The sequence below is a fragment of the Raphanus sativus genome, unplaced genomic scaffold (genome assembly GCF_000801105.2).
Source record: "Raphanus sativus cultivar WK10039 unplaced genomic scaffold, ASM80110v3 Scaffold2434, whole genome shotgun sequence".
Lineage (NCBI taxonomy): Eukaryota > Viridiplantae > Streptophyta > Magnoliopsida > Brassicales > Brassicaceae > Raphanus > Raphanus sativus.
Genome location: NW_026617742.1, coordinates 1 through 15,213, shown reverse-complemented (window position 1 = coordinate 15,213; position 15,213 = coordinate 1). Strand labels below are relative to the sequence as shown.

At 28.2% G+C, this 15,213-nt stretch overlaps 1 protein-coding gene and 1 pseudogene across 1 annotated transcript; both read left to right on the top strand.

Moving 5' to 3' along the window:
- The first annotated feature begins 632 nt into the window (after positions 1-632).
- Positions 633-1,490, top strand: LOC130505617 (amine oxidase [copper-containing] alpha 2, peroxisomal-like; annotated as a pseudogene).
- A 6,222-nt stretch (positions 1,491-7,712) lies between these two features.
- Positions 7,713-15,010, top strand: LOC130505618 (amine oxidase [copper-containing] alpha 2, peroxisomal-like). The gene is made up of 3 exons (XM_057000219.1): positions 7,713-8,061; positions 8,171-8,284; positions 14,798-15,010. The coding sequence occupies exons 1-3, from the start codon at positions 7,750-7,752 to the stop codon at positions 15,008-15,010; spliced, it is 639 nt and encodes a 212-aa protein (XP_056856199.1). The 5' UTR covers positions 7,713-7,749.
- Positions 15,011-15,213: the final 203 nt, after the last annotated feature.

The window sequence follows — 15,213 nt, the reverse complement described above, 5'->3', positions numbered from 1 at the left end:
CATATATTTTGACTAATTGTATTAGGTAACTACTAGGAAAATATAATATGCTGTAATTTTTATGATAAAGTTTAAAAATAATTTCTATATGCAATATGCATTGTGTATAGCTATGCAATTTGACATATTTAATATAGTTACCAAAATATGATTATAAAGAAAAATACACAAAATAAAAATTAAGTTTTTTCAAAAAAATAAAAATAAAAAATATATCCGCTCTTTGAAAGGGTAAGTCAAAATCTAGTAATAAATATAGATGGAGCACAAACTGTAAATTACAACTTTTTACTCGTGTATTATTGCGGGAAAAGAAAATGTAAATATTAGGCTATATAACAAAGTATAGAGAACTCAATTAGTCAGTTAGAGCATCCACATTAGTGATATGTAGTGGGCTCGAATTCCTAGACAAAAAATGAATTTTTTAATTTTTTTTCGTTTGATAAAAAAAATAATTATATATATAACCGAACAATCGCGGACCACCATATGGTGTGGAGCCCGCGAAACAGTTAAGAGATATGTTCACAAACAAAGAGTTTTGTGAAACAGGTTTAAATTTTCTGTGGGATCCAAAATTATTTTAATTTTTTTTTGGGAAAAGTTAAGAGTTTGGCTTTGAACCCCTAATGGATGCTCTTAGATCACCAACCAATGGCTCCACTTCACATTACCATCTTACTAGTCTCTTCTTGTTTTTTATTTTCTTCTTTTTAAATAATATCTTAATCTTTTCATCCATCTTTGTAGTCCCATCCTCAAGCTTCATCCCTCTGTCAGTAAGATCATCAAGGAAACATATCCCGCTGGTCCAAGCCATAGGTTCACTTTCCAGTACCTGGGTCTCAACGAGCCCGATAAGTCCCGAGTATTGTCCTAGCATTCAGCACCGGACCAGAACGTCATACCACCCCCACGTCAGGCTTTCATCATCGCCCGAGATAAAGGCAACACCCGAGAAATAATTGTTGACTTTTCTTCTCGAGTCATTATCTCGGACAAAATCCACGTAGGCAATGGTTTCCCTATGCTCACTATCGACGAGCAGCAAGCAGCCACTGCGCTTATTCTCAAGTTTAACCCGTTCCGTGACTCGATCAAGAGACGCGGCTTAGACGTTTTGGAGGTTGTGGTCACATCCTCAACGATAGGATGGTTTGGTGAGAAGCATACGGAGAGGCTTATAAAAGCAATGCTGTTTTACCTTAACGGGTCTGTCAACCCGTATCTTAGACCTATTGAAGGAATGAGAATCATTGTAAACCTTGACAAAATGGAGGTGACGACGTTTAAAGACAGGTTCGTGGGTCCTCTGCCGAAGGCTAATGGGACGAATACCGTTCCTCTCATCTCAAACCGCCGTTTGGTACGTCGCTTCAGAACGCGATCGTCTTTCAGCCGGACGGTCCAGGGTTCAAGATCAATGGACATATTGTCAGGTCAAGTTTATATTTTTGGGAAAATCAAATGTATTAATGGACACTAGATCATGACCCGCTCGACCGAACGGAAGTCAATTTTTTTTTATCTTTTGTTTTTACTAAATGTTATACATGATCGCAATTTATATTAATATAAAATTTTGATAAATAACAATGTGTACTATGTGTTTAATAAGCAATGTTCTTAATTACTAAATTTGATTTTTAAATTTTATGATAACATAAACTAGATTTTTCTATATTATTTAAAATATATAGTGCTATATATTTTGTATTTTCAACATTTATCATACAAAACTTACATTGGGGTATTATTTATACGAAAATACGTGTAACATAATATATTTATATATTATATAAACATATGCACACCCACACGGGTTTTATTTTTAAAATCTATTATATATTGTTTAGTTTTATGTAGTATCGAGTTTGTATAATTCAATTTTGTGTTTAAGAACAATATCAAAACTGTTTTTCGTATGGAAAAATAACACTTAGCAAGCGCGAGTTGTGTCTTTTTATTGTAACACAAAATTTTATATAAAACTTATATTTTTTTGTACATTACGAAATTTAATTTTTTAAAATAATTATTACGTAATTTCAAAGTGAATTTTATCTCTGAGGTCTAATATATTTTGTGTGTAATGGTTCAAAGCATTTTTCGATATATATTATATTTCAGTTTGGTTTGTTTTTAGTATTATTGTATAAGTATAATACTATACAATATTACTATATTCTATACAATATATGAAGCTATGTGTTATTTGTTTTAGAAAGTAGATTAGGCCCAACGTAGTTATAAGAATATTCATATATTTATGTATGTGTCTATGACTTATCTACCTAATGTTATTCGTACCAATAAAATTAATATGGCCAATGAAAATATACTGATCAATTTAAAATGAATTGTATAGGGTAATTATAGAACGATTAATATTTTTAGTATTCTTAGTATATATCTTATTTAAATCGATATGTAATAAATATAAAAATCATATATGGAATATGGACAAAAAGAAGAACTATATTTAAGGAAATACATCAATGCAAAGTTAGACTATGATATGTATTATATATAAAGAATGAAACATTTAATTTAAAAATATAAGATCCAACTTTAAAAATCCACCTAGAAAAAGTTGTAATGTTCCTATTTTAATAAGATAGATATGTTACTTTTACTGTTTATTATTTTCCTGATGAAACTCATAAATAAAAAAATATATTTAATTGAAAATCGTTTAGCAAAAAAAAAAAACCTCATAAATATTAATGCTATTAAAAGGATCACATTTGGACATAACCTTGGTCAACCTTGTGATTTTATCAAACTTAATTAGTCTACTATTCACCTGAATATTACAATATTTCTAAAATAAAATAACTAAAGGAAACTCATACAGATTTTTTCTAAGATTGCTGTCTAATGAATTTTTACTATATATAAATATACAGTTTTCAAAACAATATTTAAACTTTATAAATGTCTAAATAATTAAAAAGTTTCGTAATTGTTACTAAACAGTTAACGTATACTATATAATTTAATTTTCACTTATATACACAATATAAATTTGTAATATTGTATATAAAATTATAGCATTATTAATTATTAACCAGTGTAATAACAAATTTTAGCCAGTGTGAAACACGTCACAGGATGTACTATTTTGTTTCACTTTTTTAATAATTAAAAAATTATGAGACACAAAAAAAAAATATTATATTTTTAATATTGATTAATATATAGTCATATAATCTTTTAATTTGGCTACAGAATATTAAAACAAAAAAAAATTGTATGAACAAATATTATTCTGTACTACTGCTGCTTGTAGCTGCTGTTAAGTATCTATACAATAAATACTAAACTTACAATGATTACATTATTAAAATAAAATATTATTTTCTCAAAAAAAAATATGGGTTAATAGAATAGCTATATAATCTCTTTGCAATTTGTATTAAAAATGAGTTTCCACAAATGTTTTTTTTGTGCAACACTCCTGAAATAAAATATGAATATATATCTATATATTTTTTTTTTTTTGGACAAAAATATATTAACATTTCAAATTAACGCTTTTACTTTGTTCCACAAATTTATGACTAGAATCTAAACTTATCTAATCTATTAAAATAGAAGTACATTTAGTATTTAACCCTGACTTTTGCTAAAGAATTACAATTTCATGCCACTAGATTAAAAACAATTAATTTAACCGTAATTATTTAATACATTTATACCAGAATAATTTGATTATTGCCTACCCAAACTTGACTTCACGCACTATTTTTTTGGACACCGTATTTCTATCAATTTGATTTACAAAAACGGAATATTCCAAACTGTTTACTAAATCTTGCCATATCTTACCATTCCTAAATATATTCCTAACATATTTCTAGAATCTATATTATAAATTTAACCAAATGAAAGATTAATATATATTATACGTCATTCACTGCTAATTTAAACTTCTTTTTAGATTTTTTTAATATAGCTATTGATTTCATTTAAATAAAAAAATTCACAGCTATATCAACGCTTCAATCTCACAAAATCTAGCAACTACGTTTTAATATATTTGTTAAAAAATCATCAAATCCTCACCTTGATATCTATTTTATTAAAATTAAAGTACACAATTGGATTTTTTGTAAACAAAAATAATATAATAAATGAGATATGTTTGGAAATATATATAGTAGAGATGTGTACTTTTTATTTATTTATACATTTAGCCATTGTATTTTCAATAAATTAATAACAAATGAGAATTGTTTAGGAACATGAATAACATATTTAATATTTCTTTTTATTTAAACATTTAGCTATTTTTTACAATAAATTAAACAACTTTCATTTTATATTTTTTTATTTACAATTCTGTCACTATATTTACAATTCTTTTTTTACAATTTTTATGGTGAATAAAACACAAACTTGAAATAAATAGTATATTATATAAAACAATTTTTAAAAACAGTATTGTTACCTTATTTAGTTTAGTCAAATATAAAAATTTCAAGAGTTCAATTTTTAAAATAAAATATCATAAAATTAATAATAATTCATTAAAAACTGATGCAAAAAATTAAATTTTGAAACATGGATAAAAATATATTAGTTTTAAATCTAATCTATTAAAATAGAAATACATTTAGTATTTAACCCTGACTTTTGCTAAAGAATTACAATTTCATGCCACTAGATTAAAAACAATTAATTTAACAGTAATTATTTAATACATTTATACCAGAATAATTTGATTATTGCCTACCCAAACTTGACTTCACGCACTATTTTTTTGGACACCGTATTTCTATCAATTTTGATTTACAAAAACGGAATATTCCAAACTGTTTACTAAATCTTGCCATATCTTACCATTCCTAAATATATTCCTAACATATTTCTAGAATCTATATTATAAATTTAACCAAATGAAATATTTATATATATTATACGTCATTCACTGCTAATTTAAACTTCTTTTTAGATTTTTTAATATAGCTATTGATTTGATTTAAATAAAAAAAATTCACAGCTATATCAACGCTTCAATCTCACAAAATCTAGCAACTACGTTTTAATATATTTGTTAAAAAAATCATCAAATCCTCACCTTGATATCTATATTATTAAAATTAAAGTACACAATTGGATTTTTTGTAAACAAAATAATATAATAAATGAGATATGTTTGGAAATATATATAGTAGAGATGTGTACTTTTTTTTATTTATACATTTAGACATTGTATTTTCAATAAATTAATAACAAATGAGAATTGTTTAGGAACATGAATAACATATTTAATACTTCTTTTTATTTAAACATTTAGCTATTGTTTTTACAATAAATTAAACAACTTTCATTTTATATTTTTTTTTTTTTACAATTTTGTCACTATATTTACAATTCTTTTTTTCAATTTTTATGGTGAATAAAAACACAAACTGAAATATAAATAGTATATTATATAAAACAATTTTTAAAACAGTATTGTTACCTTATTTAGTTTAGTCAATATAAAAATTTCAAGAGTTCAATTTTCAAAAATAAAATATCATTAATTAATAATAATTCATTAAAAACTGATGTAAAAAATTTAAATTTTGAAACATGGATAAAATATATTAGTTTTAAAATATACAAAATGGACTAATCTAATTACCTAAAACATTGTTTTTATAAAATAATCATAAAATAAAATTTAAATTTTATTTACATATTTCAAATCAAAATAATAATTTAAAGTTGATTTATATCAAAAATTGATTTAAAATAAGCATATATTCAAAAATTTATTTTTACTAAAATATTTTCCAATAACCATTATTAAAAAATGTTTTCAATATATATAAGAAAAATACAACAAAAGATTAATTTCATATACCAACTTAAATTATGGTTTTTATATTTCACATTAAACTTTAAGAATATAATATATGTGATTATTTATAAGATGGTACATATAGAATACTATTAATTATATGATTATTTATATGATGGACCAATACAATTAATTATATGATGGCATATATATGATACATAATAGTGACTAGGGCTGGACGTTCATGTATCCATTCCGGTTCGTTTTGGATCTGTTTGAATTTCAGGTTTCCAGGGTTAAAGATTTCAGCCCCATTCATATATTTCTAAATTTCGGTTCGAATTATGACTAGGGTTGGGCGTTCAGGTATCAATTCGGGTTCATTTCAGATCTGTTTGGGTTTTGGGTTTCAGGTTTCCGGGGTCAAAGATTTGAGTCATATTCATATATTTCTAAATTTCAGTTTGAATTATATTTGGATCTTTGCGGGTTCAGTTCAGGTTCGGATTACCCATTTAAATTATTTTTTAAATTCATTATATATTTTGAATTTCTTAAATTCTATAAATAAAATAATATATTGTATATAAATGAATAACATATGTCATAATATCTAAACTTAACATATAGACTGGTTTGGTTTAAATTTTAGATCAAAAATTAATAATTATTTTAAATATTTTGGTGTTTTGAGTGTACTTCCACTATGTTAGATATTTATATTTAAATATTTTTATATATTTTCAAGTATTTAAACCAACCTAAAATATCATATATACTAGATGTTTTATATACAATAAAATTAAAAATAGTTGTTTAGCAAAAAAAATAAAAATAGTTAATATGTATACAAGTACATAAATTTTTTTCGGATACATTTTGATATCTAAAATTACTTCGGTTCGAATTGGTTATGGTTTCGGTTGTCTAAATATCAAAATTTTGAATAATTTGGATATTTAATCAATTTTGGTTGAGTTTGGTATTACTTTTTCGGATCGTGATCTGTTCGGTTCTTCAAATTTGATTTTTTTATCCAGTTTTAATATTGACATAAAAATTAAATAGTAGTATATTTTTGAAATAGACACCCGCACGGGCGTGTAGCTCAAAATCTAGTATACATTTAAAGTGCTCTAGAATTCAAAATGTCTTATAGTGTAAAACGTAACTAAAAATAATACTGTAACACATTCTAATAGTATCCACTACAGCAGCCCAAAAACAAAAAAAAATCTACGATCTCTTCTACAATGTGGTATAAAACATATGTTTTATGTGGTTTGCAAAACTTGGGGATGGATATTATATGTATTGTCTAATTAAAATATTCAGGAATTTCGACTATATTTTATAGCAGGCCCGGCTTAGATAAATTGAAGGCCCTGTTCTAAAATATTTTTCCCCTGAAACTACAGTATCATTTCTCTAAATATTACAAAACTACAGTATCATTTCTCTAAATATTACAAATGAAGACTCTAATCTATATGTTTCTTGATAAATTAATACTCTAAATTCTAAAGGATTTTTTTAATAAAAAAATAGACCATGTGCATCTACTCCTTGGGCACACCCAAGAGCAGGCACTGTTTGATAGTTATCTCAATATATAAAGATAACAACTCCGTCAAAATATGATAAGTATATTATTTTTATCATGGTTTTAAGACTCTAATTTTTTTTTCCTTATGGTATTTGCACTACTAGTGTTAATATAAAGAATTATTGGTCCATGTAAAATTATTTATACCTATATTTTGTTAAAAGGTATGTGCAATTTAAATTTAATTAAAAATAAATAATACGTATAACTTGTGGAATAAAAAATAGACATGCTTAATAATTGATATGATTTCAAATGGTGGTGAATAGATGGGCGAATTGGGAGTTTCACATGTCGTTCGACATTCGAGCCGGTCTCAATCATCTCTCTTGCGTCCATTTTTGATATGGATGTGAATAAGTATCGGCAAGTCCTATATGAAGGCCATTTTTCAGAGATATTCATACCCTACATGGACCCAATTAGTGATGATTGGTACTCTATTACTTACCTTGACTGTGGTGACTTCGGTTGTGGTCAATCCGCGGTGTCTCTTGAGCCGTATACCGATTGTCCCGCGAATGCTGGTTTCATGGATGGTGTTTTAGCAAGCCAAGATGGAACTCCTACAAAAGTATCCAATGTTATGTGCATTTTTGAAAAATATGCGGGAAACATTATGTGGCGACATACCGAAGCTGAGATTCCTGGGTTAAAAGTAATAAATTATAATATCATATTATGAAATATATCTTCGTAAATTGTACGATTTTCTATTGATACATAATATGATAAAATAGTTATATTGACATAAAATGTTGTTGCAGATCACTGAGGTGAGACCTGATGTAAGTCTTGTAGTCCGGTTGGTTACAACAATGGGCAACTACGACTACATAGTCGACTACGAGTTCAAACCTAGTGGTTCCATCAAAGTGGGGGTAAATTTTTCGAAAATTTTCATTTTAATTCATTGATTTGAAAACTTAACTGTGTATCATTTCCGTTTTCCATTTTGGTTAAAACTCCTTTCATACATAAACATATTTTGCTTATGTTATAAAAACGAACGCGATATATATCTCTATAATATTATTTGAAAAGTGAACTTTCTATGTAGCACTCTCACGTTAATTTAAAAAATGGTTAATTACATGCATAACCTTTGTAAATTAGAAGTATTATTCATATATGTAAATACTAAGAGCTTTTTGTTATATTTTCTTTTTTCTTAATAATATTACAATTTTAATTTTGTTTTTATTATTTTATCACAAATCATATAAATATAAAATCATTATGGCCTTTGAAATCTGATTTTGTTGTACGAGAAAACTTGCCTAATTCAAAAACTGTTATATTTCTTTCTTCCGCAGATGGCGTATTGTCGGAAAGAAACCTACGCTTAGGTATGTTAGAATTTGATATATATCTCTATAATATTATTTGAGAAGTCAGTTTCTTACGTGTCGCGCTCACGTTAACTCTTACGGTGGTTGATTAGAATGATACCCTTAATGAATCAAATATATATAATTATTATTAAATATTTATTTTATCTTATTTTTCCTTTTTATTTAGGGTTTCCTTTTACTTTTTTCAAATAACTTATATAAAAGAAAATTTTAAATTTTAAAACGAAAAATATATAGTGAAATTCATAATAAGGAAATTTTACAAAATAATCTTGATTTTAAATGAAAGAAACAAATTCCCCTTTTAAAACATAACCTTAAACAACATAATATATATTTTATAAGTATAAAGCATTTTATCTAAATCAATCTATATCTCAAATTATTAAAAAATAATTTAAATAACATAAATAATGATATAAAGATATCTTTAGTAAACAAAATTTAATGTAATCTTCTTTTTAGGTTCCCTTTTATAATCTTCAAATAACATATATGATAAAGTGAATATTTATAAAACTTAAAACGAAAATATTTTTAAATATAATGTGATTTTATGAAAAAGGAAAGTTTAGAAAATAATCTTGATATGATAGTAAATAATTAATCTTTCTTTTTAGAATGTATCATTTATGTTTTTTATGAAATTTTGTACATATAATTACTTTATTTTGATAATTTTATTTTTGAAAATTAACATATATTAAATTACTAAGTCCTATAAATTAACATTTTCTTGGGGCTATTTACAACTAGAAATTATAAATATATATACACATCTAAGATGAAAACCAAACAAATGCAATGAATACAATTAATATGATTTGGTTGAAATAGATTAGAAATAATTATACTTGAATTTGATTCATATGTAACTCGAAATACCAATAAATGAGTAATTAAACCAATCCATTTTTTTACAAAAAGTCAAACAATAAACAAAAAATATATTTTCACTTATAGTGATATTTTTATATATATAAATTATAGAACAACTCAACATATTACTAAATAAATATGAAATTCTCAAATAATTTTATAAATATATTAACCAACTATTGCAATTAAGTATCATTGTTATATTTATTTATGTAATTTTCAATTGATCGACACTTTCAGTTTATTTTTACTAGATAATTATCAAAACAACTTATACATTAAATTATACATAATCTTATTAATATATATATATATTATATATATATATATATATATATATATATATATCTAAGATAAGAATCAAACTACATGAAAATTAAAAAAAAAATCAAAATTTTAATTTGTATAACAAAAATATCTTAGTTGAATTGAAACGGTAAATGTTATATGATATATCCAAATAATAACCAAACAATCGAGATATTATATCCAAAATTATACATCTAATTAAATAACATAATGTTACATAAAATAAACCTAGCATATTGATTATAATATAAATAACAAAATAGTTAAAAATTTAAAATTAATAAATTATAATAATGTAAATAAATTATTATAATATATTTACTTTATAAGTATTTATATCTGTGCATGAGTACGGGAAAATCACCTAGCATATATATAATCCTTGTTATATTTACTCTACTACTTCTGTTTTCTAAAGCTTCAAAAGGATAGAAGACTATCACAATTTTGTTTTCTCTGCTTCTTTCCTAGGTTGTCGCATGAGACCCAAACAACTTTTTGAGAGCGCCTTTTCCTTCCCTAATCCTACATGGAGTAGTGTTCCAAAAGTTGATCTGGAAGTCGTTCAGTGGCTCCCTTGAGATACTATCATCCCCATGTTTTTGAGGGGGCCGATCCTTTTTCTTAGATTATAGATAATAAAATTCTTAAAATCCAAAGGAAATTCTCATTGCCTCTATCGATGGAACTTTGGAGCCCAGCTAGATTTGAACGAGCTTCTGATGGAGGAATGGATGAAATTTACATCTATGAGGCCTTATTGGTGGCAAATTTTAGAAGGGGAATACCTCCTCTAATAGCGGAAGTTCGTCATACTTTGGTTTTCTCATTCACACAACTCGATCCTCTAACTTGGGGAACTCTAACTTGGATGAAAGTTTTTATGATGTTTCTTTACTCCACTGGCTAATAGGAGAGAGTTCTATCATATTCGTTCCCGAGATGGCCAACCAGTTGTTAAAGAACCGTTGAAGGCTACCAAAGATAGCTAGCATACCTTTTGGGAATCGTTGGAATATAAGCTATATGTTAATGAAGGTCAGAGGGGCCTCCGGCTTTCCCTTGTTTTGCATTGTGTAGTAAAAATTCGTGACTTCAATTTATGGAATATTTATTTAACTCTTAGCTAATATGCATCCTAGTGTTAGCTTTCACCCAGTCGGTATCATTTGATACGAAATCATTGGTGTAGGAGGCACTGACTATTCCTAGGACATTAGATGGGTTTCATTCTTGGTGACTCAGGAAGCTTTGTTTCAAATTCGTATCTGGTGTAAGAATCCTTCTCTTAGTTGTCATCACTTTGTGGGTGTCGCTTACCTTTCCTTTTTTTATTTTGTACTTAATAGAGAATAGGCTGGAGTTTCCTATAGCTCCTGGTTTTGATGGATCTATCGAGGAGTGTGTAGTGCCGGTTTTGGATGCTCATCCCTTTCCAATGCTGATCCATGGGAATACAATCATTGGGAGGTGATGAGATTCTACCACTATGAGTTACAAGGTGTTTGTCAGGGATCAAAACGAGGGAGATTATAGGGAAAATCCTTTTTCTTTGGGCAAAGGTTCAGACTTTGATCAGCCAACAATAATCAGTGATCCAGACGGCGAGGATCACTTCTTGCTGGAAACTTATGTAGCATTCACATGTATTGGAAGCCCCACAAAGAATTCTGATCAGTGCCAATAGGTGACGGGGTCGATGATGATTTAGGAGGGCTTTCTCCTATGTCGGTTCCTGACAGAGGATTGATACTCTCTGGAGACCTATCTCGCTAATCACCTCTCCTTTTTGCTGTTTTAATATCTGGTTTATGAATTTTGTCATTGGTCCTTTGATGACTTTTCTTTGTTTTTGAGAACATTCTTTATGCCTTGAGCTTTATTCACTGTTTTTACTCATGTTTGTTTTTAGGCCAATTGTTTGCATTCTCCCTTCTAAAATTTTTTCATCGTTTCTAAAACTACTTTGTAGTGCTGAAACATCCGTCGCTTGCAAGTTTTCCTTTGTGTCGGTTTTAACGTCTGCGGTCATGATTGTTAATCTTTTTGGCGTTGCTTTCTAATTTTCCACAGATGACGTCAATTGTTTGATCTGAATTTAGCACATGATGGAAGTATATATGAATTCAATTGTAGGTTATTTGAAAAATGTTTATTGATGATAAAAAATAATTATAAAAATAATAATATTATAAAATTATGTCAAATCAATAAAAACAAAGGAATGATATAACCCTAGTTTTGTGTCGAACGGTATGTGTTTTTAAATCGATTCTCGTTCTTTGACAGTCTCCTTATATATAGAATCTCTTTTTTTCTATTTCCTTAAAGTCGATCTAAATGTATGCCAACATCAGTTCATCTTGTCGGTTTCAATTAAGCTGGACTAAATTCTATTATTTAGTGGATCTTGTCTCAGACAAAGAGTCTGAATGGTGACCGTGGTTTGGTTAAAATAATTAGTGGTGCATAGTGCGGTATGGTGCAACTGTAGTTTGTGCCATTTGCAGGATAAATGCAGATTTTGTAAAAAAATAGTGCGGTTTTGATGTAAAGTAGTGCGGTTTTGATTGAAAATAATGTAAATATATATATATCACTATAATTAAAAATTATTTTAGTGAAAATATCATAACTTTTATAATTTAAATATTAAATTAATTTGAAATAAAAATTCTACATTTTTAAATTTTATTTTAATAGAAATCTAACTACTAAAATTCTTTTGAAATAAAAAAACAAATCAAAAACATTGTAATGAATTTTTAACAACAAAAAATATTGGGAAATTGTCAAAAATACCACATTCATAATATCGTTTGAAAAAATTTCATGTTTACACTAACTAATATTGCCCTCAGTTTTAAAGAGAGAAAAAGACATTTATAACGCTAGGGTTGACTAATCTAAACTTAAGATTTAGATTTGAGATGTGGGGTAGATTTTATTGTTTAGAGTTTAGGGTTTAGAGTTTACTGTTTCGATTTAAGGTTTTAGGGTTGAAATTTTAAAAAAGTATAATTTGAAAACAAAAAAAAATTTTAGAGTTAGGATTTAGGTTTTAGGGTTTATGATTTAGAGTTGAGGGTTTAGGGTTTATAGTTGAGGGTTTAGGGTTCGAATTTTGTAAAAGCATAATTCGAAAAATATAAAAAAGTTCTTTTTATTTATTTAAAATATTTATTATATATATAGAACAATGGTATAAGAATCTTTTATCTTTTAATAAAAAATAGTTTTGAAAATTTGTCTTCAATGGTGGTAAACATTAATAATGGTACCAACAAAATGGTAAACATGCAGATTCCCAAAAATATAATATAGAACAAATATTATGTCTTTATATATATTCATAAACGAGTAAATTTTTTGAACATACGTAGGGGTGGCATTTCGGTTTTAATTTAGATTGAGTTTGGTTTATATGAGTATTAAAAAACTTTAACCAAAATAAACAAAATTATTCGGTTAATTTGGTTCTTGAGTTCGAATTGATTTTTGTACTTGTCTAGTTTAATCGAGTTGGTTTTTAATCTTATTCTAAGTCGGTTACTAAAATTAAATTACATTTATTGAAGAAAATATATACTATAGATATATTATATTTGGTATAATGTTATTTATTAAATAATGTTATTATATTATTGATTAGTTATAAGTTAAATAAAAATAATGAGTTAATAATACCTTAAACAAAGAAAAAGCATTCTCTCCATTTCAGAAATATCCATGTTTTAAAAAAAATTGTTTCTAAATGATAGCAAATTATAAATTTTAAGAATATTAATTGTATTTAATGAATTTTGATTGGTTTAAAAAATTATAGAATATAGCTAAACAGAAAAAAAATTATTATCAAAATTTTCCTTTTTTAATAAGTGCGAAAATCTTGGGAGTATAAGTTAATATATTATTCCTGTGTTCAGTTACCAAAAGAAGTTGTGATGTGTTGAAAGCGGAATTCGAAAAAGCGCTACTCAATGCGTTGTTGGAAAATTAATAGCGGTTTCACTAATTTTTACAACGTATTTCGAAATGCAAATCACAATGAAATATGTGAATGGTAAACCAATTGGGGTTTTGTAAATTTCGCAGTGAATTCCGTGAATTACATGTCGCCATTATCAACCATATATTCCATTCACGTGGTTCTGACCACAATCACGTGGTCCTGACCTCAGATATCTGGTTATCTATAAAAGGGTTCGAACTTCCATAAAGAAAGTGACAAACGTGGTCTTGATGAAAAGAAAATTAATTTAATTACAAAAGCTGGTCTTGATAAAAGAAAACTAATTAATTACAAAAGCTCGTGCAGATATATGTTGGCAAAGCAATGCAACGCATTGTAGACACCTTTAATTCTCCAAGAGAAAAAAGAGTATCCTTCTTCTTCGGCGTACGGCCGGCGCGCGAGCGACCGTGCCATCGCCGGAGGATCTGTTTTGGCCATTATTTTATTCCTTTTTTCTCGCCTACGCAGTACTTTCACTGTCAGCCTTGCCTCCGAGCTCTGAGAGCGTAAATATCGTTGTCTGTGGTTTGGCTTTTGAGGAGAGACAAGCGGTCGGTTTAAAGATCTTCTCGAGGAGAGAAGAAGAGGGTTGTTTGTTTCTCCAGGAGGACTGTGATGGAAGTCTCCCATAGATCCATCGACGCCGGTCTACATGCGGGGGAGGAGGTGGGGGGGGGGGGGGGGTGGGGGCTTTTTTCAGATCACACGACGCCGCTATAGCTACCGGGAAGGGGAGGCTATCTGTCAGCTCTTGCTTCGTCGGCTTCTGGACTACGGAGAAGAGGAGGGCTTACTAAGCTAACCCAAAGCTTTTGGGTGGTGGTGATTAATCGAAGGATCTCAAGTTTGGTGTGGCTTATGATGAGCTCGTGGGCTGTCAAGGAGGAGACCTCAGCTTGAGAGGAAGATCTCCGGTGATGCGACGACGTACGAGAGGGAGAATAGCGGTGGTTCTTTGGCTTGCTTGTCTAGGGTTTCCGGTGGTTCAAGTCGGAGAAAGAGGTCGGTTAGGGCGAAGACCTCTCTGGCGTGAAGACAGAGCGCCGTAGATCAGCTATGGAGACGTGGAGACTCTGCGTTATCGGAGCTCCGCAAAAAGAGGGTGTCGGTGTTTGTTGGTTGTCGACGGCGGTGCGAAGTGGTTCGATCAAGTAGAGCGGGGTGACGCGTGGCGCGTACAGATGGGCCAGATTCTTACACGTGTCCCGCCTGCCTCCTTGATGCACTACTAGGGCAAGCTGTCTGGTTTTGT

Coding starts and splice junctions, on each gene's coding strand:
- LOC130505618 (XM_057000219.1), top strand. CDS start 7,750: ATGGATGTGAATAAGTATCGGCAAGTCCTATATGAAGGCCATTTTTCA. Junction 8,062..8,170: donor CTGAGATTCCTGGGTTAAAA/GTAATAAATTAT, acceptor ATGTTGTTGCAG/ATCACTGAGGTGAGACCTGA. Junction 8,285..14,797: donor GTGGTTCCATCAAAGTGGGG/GTAAATTTTTCG, acceptor GATTAATCGAAG/GATCTCAAGTTTGGTGTGGC.